The sequence below is a fragment of the Calidris pugnax genome, unplaced genomic scaffold (genome assembly GCF_001431845.1).
Source record: "Calidris pugnax isolate Ruff unplaced genomic scaffold, ASM143184v1 scaffold41, whole genome shotgun sequence".
Classification (NCBI taxonomy): Eukaryota; Metazoa; Chordata; class Aves; order Charadriiformes; family Scolopacidae; genus Calidris; species Calidris pugnax.
The window spans coordinates 8,127,017-8,152,469 of record NW_015094509.1 but is presented as its reverse complement, the minus strand read 5'-3'; the positions used below and the strand labels follow the sequence as shown (position 1 = coordinate 8,152,469).

The 25,453-nt window shown below is 44.9% G+C and overlaps 2 protein-coding genes across 3 annotated transcripts in view; one reads left to right on the top strand and one right to left on the bottom strand.

Moving 5' to 3' along the window:
• The first annotated feature begins 140 nt into the window (after window positions 1-140).
• On the top strand, window positions 141-13,932 carry CCNE2 (cyclin E2). 2 transcript variants are annotated; one of them, XM_014965530.1, is made up of 11 exons: window positions 141-495; window positions 589-697; window positions 1,119-1,178; window positions 3,116-3,267; window positions 5,377-5,512; window positions 7,763-7,909; window positions 9,738-9,833; window positions 10,103-10,237; window positions 11,024-11,135; window positions 11,719-11,873; window positions 12,543-13,932. In XM_014965530.1, the coding sequence occupies exons 1-11, from the start codon at window positions 482-484 to the stop codon at window positions 12,642-12,644; spliced, it is 1,218 nt and encodes a 405-aa protein (XP_014821016.1). In that variant the 5' UTR covers window positions 141-481; the 3' UTR covers window positions 12,645-13,932. The 2 variants fall into 2 exon arrangements, with proteins under 2 accessions (XP_014821016.1, XP_014821017.1); XM_014965531.1 differs by having other exon boundaries at window positions 142-495; window positions 1,122-1,178.
• The window catches only part of INTS8 (integrator complex subunit 8), a 25,399-nt gene continuing 13,813 nt past the window's right edge, over window positions 13,868-25,453 (bottom strand). Inside the window, exons 15-27 of the mRNA XM_014965529.1 lie at window positions 25,133-25,334; window positions 24,483-24,604; window positions 22,818-23,002; window positions 21,329-21,362; window positions 20,662-20,718; window positions 20,516-20,577; window positions 19,329-19,447; window positions 17,568-17,671; window positions 15,370-15,420; window positions 14,662-14,735; window positions 14,516-14,580; window positions 14,368-14,411; window positions 13,868-14,086 (exon numbers count right to left, since the gene is read on the bottom strand). Of these exons, the coding sequence (XP_014821015.1) occupies window positions 13,970-14,086; window positions 14,368-14,411; window positions 14,516-14,580; window positions 14,662-14,735; window positions 15,370-15,420; window positions 17,568-17,671; window positions 19,329-19,447; window positions 20,516-20,577; window positions 20,662-20,718; window positions 21,329-21,362; window positions 22,818-23,002; window positions 24,483-24,604; window positions 25,133-25,334 (1,236 nt within the window). The 3' untranslated portion in view covers window positions 13,868-13,969. The remainder of the gene's footprint in view (window positions 14,087-14,367; window positions 14,412-14,515; window positions 14,581-14,661; window positions 14,736-15,369; window positions 15,421-17,567; window positions 17,672-19,328; window positions 19,448-20,515; window positions 20,578-20,661; window positions 20,719-21,328; window positions 21,363-22,817; window positions 23,003-24,482; window positions 24,605-25,132; window positions 25,335-25,453) is intronic.

Here is a 25,453-nt window from a genome sequence, read left to right as displayed (position 1 = left end):
ATGCCGGCAGGTGTGGGGGGGCCAAATCCCCCCGGGGGGGCAGCATGCAGGGTGTGTGTGGGGGGGGTGTCGCGGCCCCCGGGACCCCACCCGCATCTTTTTGGGTGGGAAATGTCCCTTTATAGGCTTCCCCCCCCCCATCCCCCGCCAAGGGTAGAAGAGCTCAGCTCGCCTGAGCCAAACTGGAGCTCGCCTGAGCCAAACTGGTGGCTGATGTGTGTGTGGGCATCCCTGGGTAACCCGCCTCAGCCACGCAGCTGCCCGCCCGCAGGGAGCGGAGGAGCCTGTGGTGATACACCTGGGGCATTCCTCACACCAGTAGAAAAATGCTCGTGCCCTCCTATTTCAGCCACGTAAACCCTGCCGCTCTTTGTGATGCGCCCCGTGACACGGAACTCGGTCCCAACACCTTGAGTGCACGTTATTAACTGAGCTTGTGTTATTCCTTTGGTCCAGGTAGAGATCCTCCAACCCAAAGAAGATGTCAAGACGCAGGTAAGCTGTCAGCGCCGCCATACGCCGGGCTGCTCTGTGCTCACCTGCCAACTGCTGCTCTCCTGACCTCTGATGTCTTTCTGCTCTCTGCAGTAGCCGCTTGCAAGCCAAGCAGCAGCAGCCGCTGTCGTGCCAAGAAGAGTCTCCACAAGAACTGCAGACACCAGAGCATCTCCAAACCCGAAAAAGGAGAACAGCAGAGGTGACCAGTTTGGGGCAGGCTTCTTTGTCAGGAAGTGCAGTGACAGGACAAGGGGTAACGGTTTTAAGTTGGAAGAGGAGAGATTTAGATTGATACCAGAAAGCAATTCTTTCCAGTGAGGGTGGTGAGGCACTGGAACAGGTTGCCCAGGGAAGTTGTGGATGCCCCATCCCTGGAAGTGTTCAAGGCCAGGTTGGATGGGGCTTGGAGCAACCTGGTCTGGTGGGAGGTGTCCCTGCCCATGGCAGGGGGGCTGGAACTCGATGATCTTTAAGGTCCCTTCCAACTAACCGTTCTGTGATTCAATTGGGACAATCTTTACTTCACTGAGAAAGTGGGGCAGGAGTAGCAAGAGTTTCCTCTAGCTTTAGAGGCGGGTGTGCTGGTCGTTGTCACTGTACTGATGTGTATCTCTTCTCAGCAGGAGATTAAGAAAAGAGAAGATGGGAAAATTGCTAAAAAGCATCAATATGAGATTAAGGTAATTCAATCCTGATTACCGGTTCAAACTGGGGGAGGGGGCCCATCTGGTTTGTGGTGGTGGGTGTGAAGTCATGCATTCCACACTAGGAAGTATTGAACAGGGGAAATTTCTACCTTCAGATATTAGTAACTATGGGAGCTCTGCACCTTAGCATCTTTTTATATGTTTTTGCTTTCTTATGCATGGCTTTGATGCTGATAAAGGGTCTTTCAGTATGGAAACCACTGCAGAGTAAGGTTAGGTGTAGAAATGGGAATAAACCCAGATATTTCGGAATAATTCCACATGCAGAGCAGGTAGGGCCTGGGGGCAAGTCTAAACAAGATCATTGCACTTGTTTTAACTTAAGGTGTGGTTTCACGGCCATTTAGTGAAGACTCATAACCATGCAGGCCATCTTTACTTCCATTTAACAGTTCCTTTGATTATTTAAATCAATTTAGGAATCTGTCTTAACTAAAGCAGGCTACTCCTAAACCAAGTGAGGGGCTCTACAGTTGTTTATTTCAAAGTGGGTTAGTAAAATCATGTAACTTTCTCTTGCAAACAATCTTGCTTGTTTACAAGCACATGAAACTAACAGCTATGGTGAAGCAAAGCACTTCTGATTGTGAAGTTGTCTTTGCAAACTTTGTGTAGGGAAAAATGCTGTGTGAGCACCTCAGCTGTGCTTGGGGTGAAACTCTGCCGAAAGGGAGGAGATTCTACTCCCCTTTCTTTCCTTCCTTCATAGCTGGCTGTGTCCTCCATCCCCTGCCTCGCTCCATTTTTTGGTTCTCTTTAAATGAAGCAGTATGCAGGTTCAGCTTGCTGATTTGGCACTACAAAATGAGTTAATATTCCGCCAGGTTACTGAGTTGAATCAACCCAGCAGAGGAGGGTCTGACAAGCATCAAAGCTGACAAAAGGAAGAAGGGGTGGAACCTGGGCAGTGAGGATCACAGGAGAGGAGTAGGGTCTCCCTTTTGTCATGACTCTGTGGAGTTAAGATCAATTCTGCTGGAATATGTAGCTTCACTCTTAGGGTACTTCAGTCTGGCTATAAGTTGGTTTAGACATACTAAGGAAATGGTATGTAGTTTACCTTAGAAAACAGCTATATAGGATAATTCTCTGTGTTCAGGGGGAGGCATTGCCATTCTTTGGGAATGGGATCCCCCCAAACTCCGCAGAGCATAATGAAACTTCTGTGTCACCATTTTGAAGGCTGTCAGCCATTACAGAATTGCATATGCTCCCTGCATTTGGTACCTCCTCACTTGTATTGGTTGTGTGCAACCAAATAAGTACTAGGGAAACAAGTTACAGAGTTCACTGAAGTAATCTAGAATTCCTTCTTTGAAGCTTTCTGCCTTAATAACTTTGGGATCTTCTCCTTTTGTGTCATTGTATCCCTTATTTGGCATTGGCAGCCTGAGAGATAGTTCACAGCTGCTGCTTGCTCAGAGGGTATCTAGCTCTGGAGCTGAGGTGGGTGGCTCCTCTCTGGAGTGCTTAATTGGAAGATAACAAGTTGCTGAATTTCCACTGAGAGACAGTAGAACCTCCACCCTCTCCTTTCTTTCCTCTCTGAGTAGATAAGTAGATAGGACCAGCAACCCTGTTTTAGTAGCAATGAGTACCTTTGCCTTATGTACTGTAACCGAGCAGCTCAAGCAGTGGATAGGTTACTCGTGGGCTCATAAACTAAAGACAGCTTCTTCAAAACTCAGTTTCCCAAATTTGTTAAATGTGTTCATACATGTTCTGTCTCTGACTGCGAGAGGGTTTGTTGGTAATCTCTCTGTCCTGGTTTCAGTACTTGAATTGATGCTAAGGTCCAAAAAGAGTAACATAAATTGCATATATTGTTGTTGTGACTGTAATCTACTTCTCGCTTTCCTTGCTCTGATAGTAAAATCAGCATTTAAAAGACCCCCTGTTTGTGTTTGCAGAGTTGTTGGCCGCCCACGATAACAGGAGGCATCTCACCTTGCATCATTATTGAAACGCCTCACAAAGAATCAGTAACCACTGACTTCTCAAGATTCAAAAAGTACAGGTTCAGAAACCTCTTCATAAATCCATCACCTTTGCCAGAACTCAAGTAAGTTTACCAGATGGGGCAGTTGTCGGTGTTTTATCAAATATGCTGAACGACTGTAGTAAAATCTGTTGTGGTATTGTGTTTGTATAACAGTCTGCAGTTACTCAACCTGTACTTCTACTTGTCTCTTCATCCCACAAACAGTTCCAATGTCCCCAAAGAAAGAAGACAAATTCTGTTTGTTTTTTTAAGCCCCCCTAGTCTTATAAAGGCACCAGACAGATAATTTTTGTCTTTCAGAGCTCTCCTTTTATAACTTAACACCGGAGAAACTCTTACGTGGTTAAGACAGACATAATGGTTAAACTGAATTTCTCTCAGTGCTATTGGAATGAAGCGATGAAAAAATACTAAGCAAAGTTTTCTCCAAGAACTTAAATGTACAAATATGCAAACGAACTTGGGGGGATATTGCTGTGTGTGTAGCTTGGCCGTGCCATGCAGCATGCCCGGTGCAGCCACAGCATTGGAAAGCTTCCCTTCTGCAGAGGGGCAGAGCAGCTGACTAAATCACATTTTTCCATTTCTGAATTTCTTAGCAGTTCGGGTGTGTTAGAGCTGCAGCCAGGTTGCTGTTTGCATCAGCCTGGGGTTTAGTGAAAGAGTTGTTAGATTTCCTGCAGTGCCTTAGGGAAAGCTTCTGCTGAGGTGAGTGAGAGGAGCAGCAGAAGCTGAAGCGTTACTTTAAGAGAACCTTTGTAGATACACCACGTTTTGATGTGTTCTGGCCAAAACTTGGTCAGAACTGGGGGATGCTGCAGGGTGGTGTCTTGCCTCGGAGGAAAGCAATAGGTGTCTCACAGTCTCTTTCACTGAGTTCCAGACTCAGGGGCTCCTCCTTCTCAGTATTACTCCCAAGCCTGATGACCTGCACTTTAAGGAAGAGTATACTCCTCTCTAAGCCTAGCAAATCACACTTTTCTGTGCAAAGTAGCCTTTAAAAATAGTAATTAAGAAAGGTTGGTGAATGAGGGGATCTCCTGCACTCTTTTGGCAAGTTGCTGGATCCCAAAGACAGGTTCAGATAGAGAATTCCATGCAGGGACTTTAATCTTCCATGTTCCCCTCTTGTTGATAGGCATCTGGTAAAGCTGAGCTCCATCCTTTCCAATTAGCTAAGTAAGAGCTAAAATTTTAGCCAATTAGCTAAAATCATTTACTCTCTCCTGCCTTCTTCATGCTTTTCTAACTGCTGCGGGAAGATGATAATAGGAGATTTTTTGATGCCTGCTAACTTAAACGGGGAGACCTGTGCATTCAACAAACAAGTATCTCTCCAGCTTTTTACTTGTGATGGCAGCAGAATGGAACTGATCTGCCTTAGAATTTGTAGGTGATACCAGTGGTCAGCTCTGTTTTAATCTCTCTCTGCTTCTGCTTGGGGGAAGGTAAATGTGTAACTCCAGAAATTCCAGTAGGAAATCAGCACTGCATTGACTAACGTGCTGTCGTCCTTAGTAACTGTAGGATGAGAAGGATATCTAAGAAAAAAACACAAGTTCATAATAACAATAGTTACAAATTAAAACCAAGCTATGTTAATGATATAGGCACCTTCTTCCCAGGTAGACTTGGGTGCTAATAACTTAATGTAAGCTAGCAATAAACAAGAAATCAATTTTTCTCTCAATAGCCTGTTTCTGAGCCTTAAGGTAGGCTAGATAAGGAAGGGGTGGATGAGTGGCTTTTAAACACCACCTGTAAATGTTGTTCTCAAACTAAACCGGACAACTTTGTGTATGTTTCGTGTTTCTTGGGGAGTGGGGTGGTGGGTTTTTTGTTTTTTATGGGGAAGATTTGGTTTTTATTGTGTTCCTGGACAGCCACCTAACCAGGTGAAGTAGGAAACTCTGTGTGTGCAACTTTAGGATGCACATGTCTGGTTTTATTGTCCATTTTGGACGAGTGGACTTGCTGATGCCCTTGGTGAGTTGCTGTTGGGCTGATGTAAAACGTTCAAAGTATACCTGTGGTTTTCTAATTACCACAGGGATTTTTCTTGTTGTCCCTGAATGTCTGTAAACAGCAAATAATGTTTTTGCACTCCTTTTGTGAAAGCGTACATATATATATATACTTAACAATGCTTTGTGTAACTTTATTCCTTAGCTGGGGAAATTCCAAGGACGTCTGGCTCAACATCCTGAAGAAGGAGAACAGATACGCTCACTGCAAACATTTCACCTCCCTACATTCCAGTTTGCAGCCTCACATGAGATCCATACTCTTAGACTGGCTCCTAGAGGTTTGTGCTTTCAGTTACTTTGCCTTCTGTTCCGCCTGTCAAGTAGGCAGGTAAAAGCACAGCTTTTTACACAAAAGACCTAATTAAGAGCAAAATGTACTTGCCTGGTAAACGCTACAAGTAGTTTGCAACAAAAGGGTTACAAGTTACTGCTTTTGATCCTTTTGGTGAGCTACATTGGCCTTCCCTGGCAGGAGAGGCTGAACCTGCCATGCAGGGCAGCAAGGGATAGTACTACATTTTTGCTCTTGCCACATGTATTCCCTGGGAAGGGGAGAAATCTAGTTTTGAGACACTTAAACTAAAATTTCTACAGAGAGATTAGTTAGGAAGCTCTAACTTTTACATTTTAGGCTGTGTCTAAGCCATGAGACAACTACACCTGTGCTGAGGACTTGAGTTATCGCCCGTCTGCATCAAGAGCTCCTAGCTGTCAGCCCCTGATGCTATTTTCTGACCTACTAGTAACATTTTAATTCTGTCCTAAGAGCAGAAAAAAAGTAGGGCATTGGTGGCTGGCACCTGGAGGGTCTTGATATAGACAGGTTCTTGTTAGAAAACGTTTATAAATAAATCATCCGTGTTCCAGCCTAATTGCTGTGCTTTGGAGTATTCCAGCTGTCAAACAAAATGGGAGCTCTGGGTCTTGGCAGCCTGTGTGAAGGAGCGTTAGTGCTGTGAGTAGAGAGCTACATCCTGGAGGCCTTTCCAAGAACTCTGTGTTGAGCTTATTCCGTGGCCGCTGCCAGAAGCAGCACTTGGCGCACGTAATCCTTGCCCGTTGGCAGAAGGGACCTGCAGCTTTACCAGCTCCATATCCAGCAGGCCAAGGAAGCAGATGCTACAGCAGTGCTCTTGCTGGAACGGTGCTAACAGCAGGGAATTTTAAGGGAAAGGAGTATATGGTGGTTTTTTATATATATTAAAAAAAATAATAAAGTCAACAAGAGCCTCGTGGTTGCCCAGGTCAGTGGTTCTATGTGCCACAGGGGGTTAAATTTCCAGCAACTTTGAGACTCCTCATGTAGCTCCTGAGATTGTCTTCTGTAGTATCAACACTGAGATACTCTTTAACACCACCAAGTGTTGTTGCTTATGTTTGGGCAATGCACTTCTATAGAAACTGTGCCATTTATTCATGGACTAACCTGATCTGTACATTTTTTAGTTCTGAACCTTGTTTGGAGCAAACAGTTAATAATAACAGAGTAGCACATCAGTTGGCAAATATTAGAGAGGGTCTAAAAGAATAGGCTGGGGTGTTACTGCAAACTAGTTGCATTTTCAATGGTCAGGAAGGGGTTTAATTGGCACATGGGCTTTCATCCTCAGCTTAGGAAACAGCTCGTAGTGGTGAGATTTTTATTTTGACTTTGTATCCAAGCAAAATAATGAGGCAGGGCGGGAAGCTTGGACCGGGGATCTATTTCTTGGATATTCTTTCCTGTTGACTGCGTGTAGATTGTAAATGTCTTTAGATTTATAAATGTCTAACTAGTTTCTAGTTGTGGAAGGGATGCAGAGTTGCAGATGATCTGGAGTTGTGGTAGACTCACCCAAATTCAGTTTAAAAGGAGAAAGCAGGGCCCTGCATAAGGTCTCCAGGCCCGGGCAGTCTCCTTTCCATTTCTTTTGTTGAACTGCCATTTGAACCACCGTGATACAATGCAAATATTAAAAGTTTTCCCTGCCAGGGAAGCTGTGTGGCACAGGTGGCCCTTCTTGCAGCTTTGTCCCCACTTAGTGAGGCAGTGGGGGTGCCCGGGGGGTGCAGGCACCGCTCCTGCTGGGCCAGCAGAGCCCCCTGCAGCAGCAGCTTCCAGCTCCTTTGCTGTGGAGCCAAAGATTTCGAGTTTTTTAGTGGTTCTGCCTCGGGACAGACCTACTGGGAATACAGGGAGGGTTTGCTCTGTGACTTTGACTTGAGGTTTGAGCTCAGGGTACTCTTCATCAAGGAAATTAGTGGGATTTTTGGGGGGTTTTTTTCTTCTTTTTTTTTTTCTTTTTTCCTCAATAAGGCTTTCTTCTTTCAGTGGGAAATTGTTTGTACTCATTTTTAGGAAAACTGGGTGCGATTTAGGTTGGAAAAGGTGTATTTTGGAAGTGTGTTAGTGCATCATGGACAATCAATGTTTCGGGGGGAGCATGGGGAATGCATTTTGGGTTTTACTATTCAAGCTTGAATACTCCAATGTGTTTACACCAAGGTTTTTAACAGGAAACTGAATTGTTTTCCTTTCCCTCTTGTAGGTTTGTGAGGTGTACGCGCTCCACAGGGAAACCTTCTACCTGGCTCAAGACTTTTTTGACAGATTCATGTTGACGCAGAAGAACATTAACAAGAGCATGCTTCAGCTCATAGGAATTACCTCATTATTCATTGCCTCCAAACTTGAGGTAAGAAGCTCTGTTACAGGGAGGGGGATCTTAAGTTTGGAATAACTAAAAATACAGCAGTAACCTATTTATTTCTTCTGGGTGAATCTTTTGAACGTGGGGGTGCACATACAACACGGAAGGTCAGAAGGGGAACCATTTTTTTTTTCTCTTCCTTCAGCTGTGCGTGTGTCAATCTCTTGAATTGTAGGCTTTGTGCTCCCTTTCCTCAGCAGCAAGGAAAGGGAACACATAAACTCTAAAGATACATGTGCTAGGAGTGGTTTGGTTTGGTTTGGTTTGCCTTTTTCCAAATATGCAGCCGCTGGCAAACAATCTCTGGAACGGACGTGGGGCTCGAACAGAACCAAGCCTGAGTCTCAGACTGTCTGTACACCAGGCTGATAGCCCTGCAAACCCAGTTACAGAGGGTTTCTTTTTATTTTTAAAGTGCATAAATAACACGTTACATTGTGCACTACATTTATGAGCCAAGAGTGTGTTTCTGTACAGCGCGTGGTAGGCTAGACTGAGAGGAAAATTTGGGATATTAAGTTTTTATACTTGGAAAGCCCCTGATGTAGCAACACCCTTAGCTATAGGTGGCCCCAGCTGGCATGACTGGGTTGGCCAATTTCCTTGTTAACCATCTCCCCACCATGAATTTTCCCAGCTACAGTGGCTGTGGGATTTTCTCCCATCTTTTTCTAGCTTTTTGTGTTTGTTTTTTTTTTTTTTTTTTTTTTATATGGAATAACTAAAAATACAGCAGTAACCTATTTATTTCTTCTGGGTGAATCTTTTGAACGTGGGGGTGCACATACAACACGGAAGGTCAGAAGGGGAACCATTTTTTTTTTCTCTTCCTTCAGCTGTGCGTGTGTCAATCTCTTGAATTGTAGGCTTTGTGCTCCCTTTCCTCAGCAGCAAGGAAAGGGAACACATAAACTCTAAAGATACATGTGCTAGGAGTGGTTTGGTTTGGTTTGGTTTGCCTTTTTCCAAATATGCAGCCGCTGGCAAACAATCTCTGGAACGGACGTGGGGCTCGAACAGAACCAAGCCTGAGTCTCAGACTGTCTGTACACCAGGCTGATAGCCCTGCAAACCCAGTTACAGAGGGTTTCTTTTTATTTTTAAAGTGCATAAATAACACGTTACATTGTGCACTACATTTATGAGCCAAGAGTGTGTTTCTGTACAGCGCGTGGTAGGCTAGACTGAGAGGAAAATTTGGGATATTAAGTTTTTATACTTGGAAAGCCCCTGATGTAGCAACACCCTTAGCTATAGGTGGCCCCAGCTGGCATGACTGGGTTGGCCAATTTCCTTGTTAACCATCTCCCCACCATGAATTTTCCCAGCTACAGTGGCTGTGGGATTTTCTCCCATCTTTTTCTAGCTTTTTGTGTTTTTTTTTTTTTTTTTTTTTTTATAATCAATGAGATTCCAGTTATGCACAGCATCAGGTAGTGCTGATGTAATCAGCCTTTACCAACACCACCACGTGCTGTACAAGAATTAGGGTGTTTTCACATCAAACTCAGTGGCTGAATAGAAAGTGGTATAAATGAAAGGCTGTTGTGATTGCTTGCCCAGCATTTATTTGCCCAAAAAACTAAAGAAGTTAGGATAAATCTGTCATGTTTTACAACAGATAACACATAACCCACTTGTTTTTAGTGTCTCCTCATCCTGTAAGGTTGAAGTCGCTTCATATAATGAGAAAAACACTGTTCTAGTGTAAGAAATGTTAATATTCCAATATGAATTGAAAAGTATTTTCCAGCATCTTCTAAGCTTTTTTGGAGTTGTAAGGCGCTCTAATCTTTACCTTCTCCCTTTAAAGGAAATCTACGCTCCTAAAATACAGGAATTTGCTTACGTCACTGATGGTGCTTGCAGTGAAGATGATATTGTACGGATGGAACTCATTATGTTAAAGGTAATAACTTTGCTGTGGTTGTTCAGGGCCGGGTGACAGACTGCCCAGCTCAGCCTTGTCTTTTAGCATCATTTATCTGCTTAGAAAAGGAAGGTGTTTAATACATCCATCTTCCTGTGAAACAAAGAAAACTCCTGTCTCTTTTGAGGACCCGCTCAATAAACTGAGCAAACTCAGAAGGGGGGTGGGATGGGAAAAGGAATCAAAGCACAAACCTGTCCCCGGGTGGTTTGAAGGGGTTTGTTAAACATTTGTTTTAATATTCGCAGGCTTTAAAATGGGAACTCTGCCCCGTGACAATCGTCTCCTGGCTCAACCTCTATCTTCAAGTGGACGCTCTGAAGGATGTTCCCAAAGTGCTGCTACCTCAGTATTCTCAGGAAAAATTCATCCAGATAGCACAGGTGGGTGGTAAACTGGGTCAGAAAATGCTTTCTGGAGTGATTAAGTCCCCACTGAAGGTTATGCCCCACAAGCCATTAAAGAACCCTGTTCCTTGTTTCACCTCACCTGCTACTTTGTTAAGGAAGGTGCAAGTTTGACTCCCAGGGCCCTTCCTGCTGGGTTTGGAGGAGAAGCAGCTGCCCATGTGCTGCTTCTCTCCCTGCTCTCATGTATTTAAGACTTTGCTGTACATTGCAACAACACAAATCCTTTTTTTTTTAATCAGTACAGCGGTCTGCAAATAGCAGACAGTGACCCCAGCTCTCAGAAGAGGGTGGATATTTAATTTCAGACAGTTAACTGTTTTTAAAAGTATTATCTGTACCAGTGTTTCTGTGCGTTTGCCTGGAAGGCAGTCTGAGAAGTGTTTTGACTACCTTGAGACTACTGTGGGCCAGGGTTTTTTTGGGTCCAGCCTCAGAGAGGTGGGCTGCCGGGTGGGCACGGCCACATCACGGCGCTGCCAGGTAATACTGGAATTTAAGAAAATACCTTCCTGGAGCTCCATGAAGGGTTTAAAGGTGTACTTAGGTTTTGTGTGAGGGAAGTGTCCTGCGTGTTATGGGTAAAAGTGCAAATTGTAACTCTGTGAGACCCAATTGAACTGCAGTTGGTGCCAAAACCAGAAGAGCTGTGTGTGACTGATGCTAAAAGCCCCAGGTGTGGTAGCAGGGCCTGTAGGAGCGCTGTACACCTGGCAGTTTCAGTGTAACCCTAAAAATTTGTAACTCTCTTTATTTCCTCAGCTCTTAGACCTGTGTATTCTAGATGTGAATTCTTTGGACTTCCAGTACCGCACGCTGGCCGCTGCAGCGCTCTGCCACTACACCTCCATGGACGTCGTTAAGAAAGCCTCAGGTGAGGAGCCAAAAAAGCCTGGTCTCCTGAAACGGGGTTCTGAAAGCCCCAGGCTGCTGGGGGGGAACTGGTTTTCCAGACTGCCAAAGAGCAAATGCTACATGGACACTAATAGTTTGTTCTTTGTTTTGGGAAGAACCCAAATTTTGCTTCCTTCCTACCAGTTTTGGGTGCTACCAAAGCTCCAAAGAGAAGGAAGCGCTCTCGGAAGCACAGCCTTAGCTAAGGCAATGAATGAGCCTTGCCTTTGGGCTAATGCTGCTGCTCTATGACCACCAGTTGTTCTGGGGATTGTCAGAGATACAGTATTTTGCTACTTTATCTCCTCAAATGTGGTACCCACCCCTCACCCTCAGCTGGCAGCAGCATTCACTTCGCCAAGCCCTAAGCACCAGGACCCCTCACAGCGCGGCTCTGCTGCTGGGGAAAGCACAAGGAAACGCTGGGAGTTCCTGGGAGGATGTTTCTCAATTTTTATCTGCAGTGTTATTAGTTGTTATTTTTACATTTTATGACCCTCTTGGAACACTGTGCAACTCCTCCCCCACGCCTTCTAACCACCTTGCTGTGCTCTGCCCCCCAGGCTTAGAGTGGGAGAGCATTTCGGAGTGCGTGGAGTGGATGGTTCCCTTCGTGACCGTGGCGAAAAAAGTCCCCGCCACGCTGAAGAACTTCAAGAAGGTTGCAGCAGAAGATCAACACAACATCCAAACACACACCAATTACTTGGACATGCTGGTAGGTGGTTTGTGGCAGCTGAGGGTGCATCACACCCCCCGTCCTCTCCTGGGAATGGTGGCCAAACACCTTCCTGCTCACACCTGGCCTGGGTCACCCCAACCAGCACAGTCAGTGGTGCTCCTGCTCGATGATGCTGTAAACCAAAGGTGTTTTACCATAACACTGTGAGCACAGACTTGGACCAGAAGTACTGGTGGAGTGTTTAATAGATAATGATCTTTACTTTGTTGTGTAATGCTGCCTGGGTTTCTTAGTCAGCATCCTGACTCTGAAGCATTTGACTTGTGCTAGCAGTGGGAAGGAGCACTGCTCGAAAGCACCAGTGAAACAAAGAATCACAGAATGGTTAGAGTTGGAAGGGACCTTAAAGATCATCCAGTTCCAACCCCCCTGCCCTGGGCAGGGACACCTCCCACCAGAGCAGGTTGCTCCAAGCCCCATCCAGCCTGGCCTTGAACCCCTCCAGGGATGGGGCAGCCACAGCTTCTCTGGGCAACCTGTGCCAGTGTCTCACTACCCTCACAGCAAAGAATTTCTTCCTGATATCTAATCTAAATCTCCCCTCTTTCAGTTTAAAACCATTACCCCTCATCCTCTCGCCGCATTCCCTCATAAAGAAGTAGAACTTGTCACAGGTATTAACTGTCTTCCTCCTCCAATCCACAGGAAGAAGTCAACAGTGGAGTAGCATCTACTGCCCCAGGTGAGTTATCGCCTGTGTCAACGGGAGGAATAATCACCCCTCCCAAAAGTACAGAGAAGAAATGAGCTATGGACAAGGAACAGTTTCAGAAACAGGACTTGGTGCTTCAGAACAAGACCACACTAAAGGTGACTCATGCTCTTCACTGCCATTCAAGCCTGGGGCAGTAAAAGAGGCATCAAACAGAGCAGCAGATGGAAGCTGAGACCCGTGTCCTCCTACAGCCTTGACCCGAGATCCATGCTGAGCAGCCCTCCCTGCTCTCACAGGAGCCTGGACCGCTTCGGTCCCTTCTCAGACACGACTTAGTTCAACTCAGACCATTCCTAACTTATGAATTTCAAGAACTCTTTACAGGTGGCCGAGTGGCGCAAGTTTGTCCACTCAACTTACAAGCCAACCTTGCTTTAACTGGGGCCAACCATAGAGGAGAACGTAACCACAGCTTGTACATATTACCTCTTCTTGGTGGTTTTTTTTTTAGGTTTCGTTTTTTTAATTTTTCTTGGTAAGGCCAGAGCTTCAGGCCTGTCCGTTTGTGACCCATGAGCTCAGGTGCAGTATTACAGAGGTCAGGGGTAAGCAGTTTACTTCTCCAAAACCACTCTGCCCTCGCCTTACAGCGCAGCCAGCCCCAGCTCCACCCCAGGCTGACCAACTCAAGGTGGTCCTTCAGGGCTGCAGCAAACTTCAGTTCTCATGCATGCACAGACTGTGCTGCCCAACCAACCTTAACTGGAAGAAGTACAGTCCTTGAAGGAAAGAGTTGTATTTTACAAGATCCAGCCACCGACTGCCAACAACCACCACCACAAGAAGAACTGGAGAGGGCATGGCAACCAACTGACCCGCTGGTACTCTACAAACCACTCACGGTGTAGGAACAGTATTTTAAACTAACTGTGGAGCTGTGTTTTTATCAGTGTTTATAAACAGCATTAACTACTGTGTTTTCCTTGCAATACTCACTACCTCTGCCTCTGAGGTGCTTGGCTCCTGCGATGAAGGGACAGGACAGTCCTGGGAAGGAGGGGGATCGCTCCCTCCTCCCCCTTCAAGGTGCTCCTGCCCCTGCCCCACATCCAGGGAGAAGGTGCTGGTGCTGCACGAGAGCATCAGGTGCCACCCACAGCCACGTTGAACCCGTGCTCTTGGCAAACTTGAATTCCTGTCGTCTCGAAACAAGCCATTGTGGAACCAGTTGCTTCCAGCCTTCTGTACACTTTGTAAAAATAAGGGGTTTATTATAAGATTTCCTCTATTTCTAAAAAAGAAAGATACTAGCCTGTAAATGTTGTATAAAAATTTAAATGAATTTTAAAAATAAAGTCTTCAAGGATTTTTTTTTCCCCACTTCTACACATTTTATAGTAAGTCTTCCAACATTAGCCTAGAAGTAAAGTTTTGCCATTGCTTGAAGAAACTTCTTTTTCCTTCTCTGTGCTGCGAGCTGCAGGACCTCCTCAGGGTTACTGGCATTCAGCTCCGTCTGCCCAATGGCTTTTATCTGAGAACAGAAGAGGGGACAGCACTAGTGACAGTCTCTCCAGTACAGATGTTTTATTCCAAGGCATTTTCAGTGCCAGGTGAAGGGATGAGTTCCCTGTACCACCCTACACCACCCCACAACCCTCCCAGTCCAACACCTTGGCAGGATCCAGCCTCTGTTAAAAATTACGCAATAAAATTCAAATGGGAAGTGACAATTCTTTTCAAAGCCGGGTTGAGGGAGGGAAGGCAGCGTAAGGACATCAGTCCCCCACCCCGAAGCAGCCCCTGTTCACTTACCGCGATCTGACGCTTGTCCGTCTCGCCTCTTTTGTGGTGGAGATCTGAGGGGGAGTCAAGAAAGACACTTTGGGTAGGAAATGGGACCTTTTCTAGCCATGCCCATCCAGCGTGAGCTTGCTGGGGTGGCGTTCCAGTGAAAGGATACATGTCAAGTACTCCAAGATGGTGACATCCCAGATGTATTCGTAGTAAGAATCCATGGCATCGTGGCTGAAAGAGACCACAGGGTCCATTATCTAACACAGTCACACCTTGTGTGTGTATCTTTATAACCTTCCCTGTAACATTTACCTGTTCTGCTCCTGCAGTGCCTTAAACGCCGTTTTATAGTCCACTTCTCTCAGGAACTGGCATAAAATAGCCACCTGTAAGGAAAGACACAGGGGTGATTTTCACAGCCCTAATCCCCCCCCCAGCTCCATGATCCCACCCCAGTCCTAGACCCAACCACGTGCTGGTTCCCTCAGCAAGCGCTGAGCACCTGTGCTTTGAGAGCACCCACAGCTCATTCTGAGCTCCCAGCAACAGCTAAAAGGGAGAAAAAGGGCTTTTACTCAAATCCTGGCTTCCAGGTTTGTAAATGTGTTTAACAGCTTTTCAAATCAGAGTCCAATAGAAGCCTTGTAGCTCCCTGGAGAATGAGCAATCCCACTGAACAGCAACGGTCACCGTGAAGAACAAGGCTGGGTTCCCACCACCCCCCCACAGCCACCCTGCTCGCTCTCAGCTCCACAGAAAGAAAAACAAGAATCATCAGTATCCTAAGAGGAAATAAAGGACACACACCCCACAAACTATTTCTCCTTCTTACAACTTTTCCAAGTATATGTTTATTTACTCATTAATTTGGGTCCTTTTAGTGTCCTAGAAACAAAGTTTATTTCATCGTAGATTGCATTTCCAAGGGAACTTTACCTTTTAGAAAGTTCTCCCCCCGCTTTTTAACACCAAAATATTTATAAACAAATGTTTTACTTAATGCCCTGTTTCCCCTCTTACCTGGGTGTGACAGTTGAGTAAGGAACAACACTTGATCATTCTTTTTATCACCTACAGAAGGGTTAAAAAAACAAAACACAAGTTTTGAAATGCTAGTATTGGAACACAAGCAGCAACTGATTTATTTTTTTTCCTTTTAAATACAAACTAAATAACTACCTCTGCTCTTTTAACCCTCCCCCTGCCAACAACTCCTGGTTTTAGCACATCCACTGATCAACTTCCATCATTTTGGAGACCCCACAAGAGGTCACCATGTGCTGCAGAACCCAGTGCCGTCTTCCTGGTAAGAGCTGGGTTCTGCTCTGTTCCAAGAGCTTCCCCTTTCTCTCTTGCTGCCCACAGAGAAGACCTGGCCCTGGTGGGAACAGCCCAGCCAGTGGTGGTCACACCTGCACCAGGCACGGCTTCCACTGGGCTGGGATCCCAGGAAAAGGACACTGAATTTTTAGAGTAGGAAGGGACCATAGAGATCATCTAGTCCAACTCCCCTGCTGAAGCAGGATTGCCTAGAGCTAGAGCATGTTACTCAGGATGGCATCCAGGAGGGTCTTGAAGATCTCCAGAGAAGGGGACTCCACACCCTCCCTGGGCAGCCTGTTCCAGGGCTCTGGCACCCTCACCCCAAAGAAGTTCTTCCTCACATTTGAGTGGAACTTCCCATGTTCCAGCTTGTGCCCGTTGCCCCTCGTCCTGCCACTGGGAACCACTGAAAAGAGTCTGGCTCCCTCCTCCTTCAACATAACATAACAAACAACCTCCTTCCCTGCACCCAGACACCTCCCCATCGCCCACCGAACCGCAGCCTTCCAGCAACACGCTGGTTTCCTAAAGAACAAGACAAACGCCTGGATAAAGGTTAATTAAGAGTTAATTAAGGGGTTCTCATGGCCCACTTGCTACACCAACTTGCAAAGCACCCAGGTCCATGCTACGTACAGTGCGGTACCTCCGGCGCGCTCAGTCTCAACCCTACCTACCCCTGGACAGCCCCCCCAGCGCTGAGACAGCTCTGCTTGCTCACACACGCTGGAGAAAAATACAAGCCCAGGTGTGAAAAGGAGCCAGCCCTGTCTGCACCTCGCTGCTGGTGGGACCCCACATCCCCACCCCTCAGCTGTGTGGGCCAGAGCAGAAGCCTTCACGCAAGACGTTTGTGGTCAACTGCGCCACGGGTGGAAGCTCCATCCACGCCACCCCAGCACCAGAAGCACAGTGGGACGTTTCCAGTGGCTGCAGGCTCCAGCTGGTGCTCCAGCAGAGCTAGCACTGCTGCTCTGCCTACTCAGCACTGCACCACACAATGTGGCCATGTGCTGGGGACCTAGGGGACACCACAGGGTGACCTGTGCACTCCTGGATATTGCATTTCCTCAGTTCATTTCCCAGCCAACCGCTCCGTGCGCTCAAGCCTCCACAAACTAACAGAAAAGCCTTCTGTGCTGCAACAAAGGAGAAGCTTCAGATTTTCTATGGCCTTCAAGCAACAAGCAAAGAAAAAAAAGGATCTATGAGGATTCACACCCCTAAAGGCATCAAGATATAAAAATCTTATAGGCTCCAGGAGCAGTTTTGTTTCTACATAGAATTAGCCTTCCAATATCTGAAGGGGCTACAGGAGAGCTGGGGAGGGACTCTTTGTCAGGAAGTGCAGTGACAGGACAAGGGGTAATGGTTTTAAATTGGAAGGGGGGAGATCTAGATGAGATACCAGAAATAAATTCTTTCCTGTGAGGGTGGTGAGGCACTGGAACAGGTTGCCCAGAGAAGCTGTGGCTGCCCCATCCCTGGAGGGGTTCAAGGCCAGGCTGGATGGGGCTTGGAGCAACCTGGTCTGGTGGGAGGTGTCCCTGCCCAGGGCAGGGGGTTTGAACTAGATGATCTTTAAGGTCCCTTCCAACTCTAACCATTCTATCATTCTAAGATTTATTTCCCAGCCAACCACTCTGTGTGCTCAAGTCTCCACAAACTAACAGAAAAGCCTTCTGTGCTGCAACAAAGGAGAAGCTTCAGATTTTCTATGGCCTTCAAGCAACAAGCAAAGAAAAAAAAGGATCTATGAGGATTCATATCCCTGAATGCATAAAGATACAAAAATCTTACAGGCTCCGGGAGCAGTTTTGTCTCTAAATAGAATTAGGATGCTGACCAAATCCAAAGAGATATTTTTTGTACATCTAAATCCCGCTGTAACTCACCTGGTCTGTGTACACATCTGGTGGTACCATCTTGTTAAAGAAGTCGGAGCACACAGCTCCTGCCTGTAGGTAGTAGTGAAGGGCTGCTGAATACTGATTCGTTGCTGCAGTGGAAAAAAAGCAAAGTAAGGTCTCAAAAGTAAACCCAGCAGTTATTTCTGACTCAGACTAATTGTTTATAGAATTACTCAGATACATCTATCTCATGGCTGAATTCTACTGGGAAAGTGACTTGAATATCATTGTTTAAAAAGCACAGACACACAAGAGGTGGTAAAACAGTGACAGACAGAAAACTACACAATCAGGGAAACCAGCAACACAGGCAAAGTTCTGCCTCCTGAGAGTGCTTTTCACTTTTCAGGTATTTGGTCTTAAATCCATCATCCTTAGAGTGGAAAAGAAGTTTTTCTTCACTGCTCGTGGGTGGTAGTGAAGGAGTTCAGTTGGTGTGAGTTAGAGAGGACCGGGTGATGCTACCACACACCTCTCATGGTTCAGCAGAAGTTTCAGTCCCAGGAAGTTCTTACTGGACCAACATGAAGGCAGCCTTCAGGGGCTCTGTGGTGAGAGCAGTCTGCTTGTCCTCAGAGCTTCTGAGAGACAGACCTGACATGTGCCAGGAGTGCCCCAGCCACTGCTGTTTCAGGTACCAGCTTCTGAGGCTCCCCACAAACATCCTCACTCTGGGATGCTGTTCTGCTTTGTACAAGCAGTAAATACTGCTGGTTTATAACCTTGAATCACTCTCCCATATATAAGGTGACAGCCCTAAACACTGCATTAAGTGCCTTCCCCTCACCCCAAGGGTTAAAAAGCATTTTCTAGACAAATCTGTCTCCTTTGGAAGCAAGAGGCTAGGATTACTGCACACCAAAGAGAGAGATTTGGATACACGCACCTTGCCTCCTGCAATATCCCGAGACACAGCATATACCCTGTTTTATTGCCAAAAAGAACAATCTGGCTTAAATGCTGAATTTCACCAGAGTGGTCTCAAAAGACAATTTAAGTGGAAGAAATGCCCAACTACCTTTGAGGACGACTCTGGCCATGCCCTTCCCTAGCAGCAGTGCCATACTTGTCTGGCTATCTTTTGAAAGTTCATCCTTCAGCACCTGCACCTCCCCACTCTGCTCACACTACAAAGGAAGCCCCAGGAACTGACTCTGGATTTGGGGAACGATTTAACAAAGCTCAGCATCACACAGCACAGGCGAGACTTCCCCAGGCAACCGCTGCCCCAGCACGGGCTGGGTGTGTGTCACCGTGTCCAGAATCTGACACGCTTTGTGTCCCAATTCTGGGACAATCCCAATCCCAATTGATACTTCCCTATATAAAATACAGATCCTCTCTACATTGGAGCAGAAGATGACCAGAGAAGCTGATCTTCATGTTTAAAAGCAGGCACTATTCACACATTCGTTTAATAAAAGACTCAAATGTTAGGGGGCTGTATAATCATACCACTGAAGGACCAACTGCACCCGCTAAAAAACTGAAGTTGACACTGACTCTGACAGTCAAGTTTCCCTCACCCTAAAAGCAAGTGTTCGTGAGTCACCGAAAGCTCAGTCTCTGTGGGCTTAGACAAACTCCCAAATTCACCTGTACTACAGCATCTAGAGACTTTAAACTCAATATATTGCTTCTGTTTCTCTTCATAAAAGGAAACACAAGGAGGGTTATGTCAGGCAAATCTCAGAGAAGCAAGGTACCCAGACACACATGCTAAAAATAGACATGGGTTTCACTTACCAAAATAAATATCTGCCTGAATAATTAACCAGAAGTGGTTGTTTGCGTTGATAGTCAATGCGTAGCTGACTAGCTCTTTTACTGTAACAGCCACAGCTTCAAAGTCCACTGATTGAAGACTAAAGGAAAAAAGGAAGAAAAATAATTCCTAAATTAATTGTTTTGGTTTTTTTTAAACACGAATCTGATTTCACATCAAGTTTATGTCCAAAGCACCTTGCATTAAATGCCAAGCAAAAATAACTCCAGGAGAGATTTAGTGTTGACTAAAGCTACTGTTGAATTGTTTCAATAGAGTTAATCTGGCAGAACAAATACACCTTCACAGACCTGGACAAAAAGTCAGAACTTCATCTGTGTCTGACACCACAAGAGGGTTCCACGCAGAACACACGTTCTCAATTTCAAGAAGTTTGAAGACAACAGCTGGAAACACTACAAATCTATGACAGCATCTGGAAACTCGTGGGACTGGCTTGGAGAGGAAGGCTGGGAATGGTTCAGCACGTTGCTTGGGCAGCCTTTCCCAAAGCTCGTGTGCTATCTCCATTTTTAAAAACGTGGTTTTTCTCACCCTACTGCTAAATCCTGGTAACACTGGAAACTTTCTGCTGCTTGACCTTATAATATATACTGAAGCCTGCATCAGTAGCAATGAGATGATTCAATCAGATCAATTAAATACAGATTAACGACATTAAACATTGCACTCTCTCTCTCACAGGGGACATCTCTCCCGATGCACACACAGTATCTAAACAAGTGAGGTTCTAGCCCCACGCAGCCCCTAAACTTCGCTGGAGAAATACAGTTCCAGCCAGCCAGAACAAATCAACACACACCATACACCACTTAGCATTCTGGCAATTATTCAAACACACCTCAAAAATACTAGTTATTTTGTATTAAAATATTCTAGAGTTCACCTAGTTACATATAACTCAGTAAAGCACACAGCCCTCAGTTTCTTGCACTCACATCTCCACCAGGACCATCACATTTGGAGCAAAAAGCTCCATGCAATCAGATCAACCTGCCCACAAAGGGCAGAAGGGGGAGAGTGGGTCAGCAATGCCCTTACACAGCAGAAATCACGCTAACACATGGGAACTAACACACAGTAACTGCAACCAGACCAACTACGTAAACACGCATTTTGAAAACTGCATTTTTAATTATCATCTTACTTGGGGATGGATGAGGGCCAGATGGAAATGTGCTCTGCTGCAATATCGTTCACAATATCTTCCTAAGAGAAGAAAGAAGGGAAGAGAGGTCACAAAGAGAAACACTTCAAAGAAAACCAAGTAAGATGTTTATGATATATACTAACCCGAACATTATGAAGCTTGACAAACAGGGACAATATTGTGGTTAAAACCAATGGTTCCTAGAAGAAGAAAAAAGAAATAGTGTTCCCATGAACAAAACTCCACTTTCTTCCATAATAGCTTTTAAGCTATGTAAGAAGTGCTGACATCATTATAATTTCCTATTGAAATAGGGCAATATTTTGTTATGAATCTTGCAACACAGGAATACTGTAAGAACATTTCCGTAGGAAGTTTTTAATTACTTCAGATTTGCCTGAATAACTGCTTGGATGCAAACTTTGCTTAGGTTTTATGCTGTTTCCATGGCTACTGGCTAGCCTTAAAGTTAAGCCAGGTATACCACAGCTGTCTATGCATTTAGAAAACACAAGGTATAAAACAGTTTCCCTTTCTCTTACTTCTGCTGCTTAGTTACAATGTAAGTAGCAGCTTCCTTCTCCCTCCTAAAGGAATGCTTTGCTTCATTATAACCACGTTTTTTGTTTTTTTCACACCTATTCCACACTGCTGTATGGCACACATAGCAAATCCTGAAGTTCTTCAGCCATACAAAAACACCTGTAGAGCTATCAGCTTTTCTGAATTTAACAGGAAAAGTCCAAAAAAAATATTATACCAAAAGAAAGTTCTGGTCACAAACACATTTTCAAGACAGCTATAACTTACCCGAAGCTTTTTGATGAAGGACAGCAGTTCACTCCTAAATTAGGGACACAGATATCAGTGTAAGTAATTGCCCACAGCAAAGAATACATGCAAACTTCATACACTGGAAATGAGGGTTGGTAAAGCAAATTCTTCACCCACCAAAATACTCCTTCACCTCTTAAGTTTACAAATGCAGGCTCTATGTGTGAAAATGCTGAAGCAGTTCATTCACTTTTAACACAGTTACTGGAAAGTTTTACCTTTACATTTAAAACAGGTTAAATAAGAAGCATCTGTTTATTCCATCAAGCTATAAACGGGATGAAAATTATTTTGTAGTAGGTCAACCACTGACTCTAAAAGGGAGAACAACTGAACTGTGCTGTAATTCTCCAAGCTAGGACTGCAACAATGACCTACATGCTTACAGAAAAGGGTACACAGTCATCATATATAATGTACATTGATTTCCTTGTCATGTCACATCAGGAATTGCCACCATAAGACAACACAGACAAGCACAGACTGTTTGGAAAAAGGTTTCACTGCTTCTTTTCTACAAAAACAAGGTCACCGTCCTTTACTGTTTGAATCAGGGAGGTCAGGAAAGGTTCAGTATCCTGGAGGACACCTGCACTGCTTCCTTTTCCCTGCCAGAGTACACAACTGAAACCTACAACCAAACACACACCCTCTTCCACCCATCCCACAACCACATAAGCCAAAACAGCTGGCCTTTAGGTACACATTAACCTGATTACCTCAAGAAAGGCAAAGAAACAGCATTTTGACAGGGGCACCTTTTCTAAGTTTTTAACGTGGGAAGATGTTCAACATAATCACACATTCCAGAATTTACTGTAATAGACAACTTATAATCAAACTTGGACTTAAGAACAGCCTGAAAACACTGAGTGGACAAGTCAAAGAATCCTGAATGAATCCATCAGTTAAGCTGAGGCTGGCAGAGGTTAGGTAACCGATAATACTGCCTGCCTTTTCTGCTCCCCAGGGGCTCAGCTGAACTAGAATGTCATTTCAAGACTGACTAGCCTTTAGCTTTAGATTCAGAAACCTAAAGCTAAGTACAGACATCTATTCTGTGAGCTAGGTGTTTAAAACAGTTATAAAAATAGTTAATGATACAGTGAGTGCAGTCTGCAGAGCAGTTCTATTCAACATAAAGCAGACACCTCCAGTCAGTCAGCTAATCTGCCCTCTAGATGCCACTGACTTTACTGGAAGACCTACACTGATTATAATGGGAGAACAGGCATACAGGCTTTGGTGTTATGTTTGTTAACCTGAACCCCATACATTCTTTTTCTCTCTCTGAAAAGGAAAGTCAACATGTCACCCCTAATAGGCAACGCCACCAGCAGGCAGATTGTTCACTCAATAGAGATCTTTAGCTGCTGCTGCCACCCTGACAGTGGAATCCAGACCATTCTCAAAGGGTCAAATACAAAATGCAAACAGTCTTTAACAATAATTTAAGGAAACACACCTGTACATAATGCCCAGTGTAGACTCCCTGTGTTTTATCAAACTCACTCTGCCGTCGTTCCCCCGTTTGTGCTGGTTGGATACACTGCAGATTTGTACAACGACCTCCCAAAGGTCTTTAGCTGTTCGTCTGCTTTCTTTGGGACCTGGAAGTTCTTTGCATGTAGCAGCCAGCAACTGTCCCAGCTATACAACGCAAGAGAAAAAATACAGTAACTACAGCTTCTCTGAAGAACGACTACAGCAAAGGAATTACTGGCATTTAAAATGGCTAAGCAAGTGATTTTAAGTTACAAACAACAAAGCAATATGATTAAATTTTGCAGCGGCGAGCACTGATGAGGAACCTGGAAAATAGGAACTAAACAACAGATGATTTTTCCTTTTATTAGTTTCCTCGGGGTATATTTCATTACTACAGGCGCCAGAAAACAAGCTTTACACTCTACTCAAATATGTTGCACAAAACCTAAAAAACATAAAATATAGTTTTACAAAGACTGACTATCTAGAACTCCCTTAATTTTCATGTAATAATTAATCTGAACTGAAACCAGCACCCTCTACTATGCAGAAAAAGCTGAACCTCAAAATGGAAATTAGGAAATACCACAGGTAAGCAGAGCAGGCGAAAAATGAGTCTGTCCTGTAATACGATCTGCATTCAGCTCCACTGCCCTGCTTTGAAGTAGAAACGTTGATGTGAAACCATTTTGAAAGCAAAATTTCAAAAAAAGGCAGTGCTTGAATGTCTCCAGAAATTCAGCACTGGCGCTGGGTTCAAAAACGGAACCATCACAGCACATTTGGAAAACAAGTGTCTTAGGAACAGAAAAAACAATCAGACACAAAGCCTGAGACCTTACACTTCTCATACCTCCTACATGAACATAGGCTGAGTTCCAGCTGAGAGGAGGAAGTGCTGCAGGGTCTCAATCAGCTTATGGATCACAACCACTCATGCCTGATGCTTATGGAACCAACCTCAGTTGGCAGCCAACAAGGGCTAAGATGCAGTTTGTTTCAACTATTCTTGTAGTAAGGCCTGTATGTTTTTTGTCATCCATCAAACACCCTTGTTGCTTAGCCCCGCTGTCTTCTACACCAGACCTCATTCACTCTTGAGACAGAAGGGTATGTGCTTTTTAAAATACAGAGGACTGGAGCATAAGACTTATGAGGAGAGGCTGAGGGAGCTGGGGTTATTCAGCCTGGAGAAGAGGAGGCTGAGGGGAGACCTTATTGCTCTCTACAACTCCCTGAAAGGAGGGTGTAGAGAGGTGGGGGTCGGTCTCTTTTCTCAAGTCACAGGCGACAGGACAAGAGGAAATGGCCTCAAGTTACGGCAGGGGAGGTTCAGGCTGGATATTAGGAAAAATTTTTTCACTGAAAGGGTTCTCAGCCATTGGAATGGGCTGCCCAGAGAGGTGGTTGAGGCCCCATCCCTGGAGGTGTTCAAAAGACGGGTTGATGTAGTGCTGGGAGGTATGGTTTAGTGATGATGCTCCTTGTTTGTTGTGTGGGTGTCTATTTTTGTCAGTTAGGTTGACGGTTGGACAAGATGATCTTTAAGGTCCCTTCCAACCTAGAAGATTCTGTGATTCTGACTTCAACAGGAGTAAGTCAATTACAGCCCAACAAGGCCCTGAGACTGAGCATTCATTACCTTCACATACGGATTCGTTTGAACCAGAGGCAGTGGAACTTGCATGGTCAAGTATTCATTCTCACGCCAGTTTAACAAGAAGGCAACACATTCTTCAGCTATAACTTGTCGTAGAGGAATATCTGGAAGAAAAGGGGGTCTTCACTTAACTTCTCTCTCTTTTGAGGAAACACAGTGTTACATGAAAACAAGCAAAACTCATTCCCTCCAATTAGCTATTTCTGTTCCATATCTATTGCAGAAAAACATGACACTCAGCCCTACAAGAGACCTCACCTCTGAAAATCGGGAGCAATAACAGCTTCCTCAACCACAACAGTACTACATTATGTCCTCAGTGTGAAACATCCAAGCTACTTTAACAGCAGCAAAACTTTTCAGGTAAAAATGCAGATATGTTTACCCTGTTCAAGTCCTTTAAGTACCACTAAACAGAAGCTGTCAGTGTCCAGCAGTATGGAGGCATCATGATGTTGCTGCTCTCATTTCCAGCTTCTAAAGACTCACTAAAACCGTTGTCAAACTTCACTGTTTTTCCAACTATACACCTAAATGCTTAAAAGGTTTTTGGTTGTTTTTATTTTGTTTTTTCTCCTTTCTCTCAAGCTTTATGCTTTACTGCATCCCAGAAAATCCAGCAATGTACTTACCAGGTACTCTCATTTCCAAATATCCTCGGACTCTGCTTATAAGATCAGAAGGAGGACGTTCTCCAGAAACACCAGCTCCTGCTTCGTGAGTGTAAATGTCCAGAAGTAGCATTTCGTTCAGCATGACTTGACGAAGTTTTGGAGAAAACTCTGTGACGAGCTCCAAGCATGCAGCAAAAAGCTGTTTTGCATGGACAAAATCCTGCAATAAAGAGGATCTGCATTAATGATTCCTAATGGATTCATAAGGGAAAAGACTGAGTTAAAGTGCTGCTTGGCTCTGCGCTGGCTCAACCAGCCTTAGCACCCCTTATCATTAGC

What these genes read in the sequence shown, in the direction of transcription:
- CCNE2 (XM_014965530.1), top strand. An exon ending in GAAAAAGGAGAACAGCAGAG is followed by an intron (nt 698 to 1,118) that starts GTGACCAGTTTG and finishes ATCTCTTCTCAG; the next exon opens with CAGGAGATTAAGAAAAGAGA. An exon ending in AGCATCAATATGAGATTAAG is followed by an intron (nt 1,179 to 3,115) that starts GTAATTCAATCC and finishes TTGTGTTTGCAG; the next exon opens with AGTTGTTGGCCGCCCACGAT.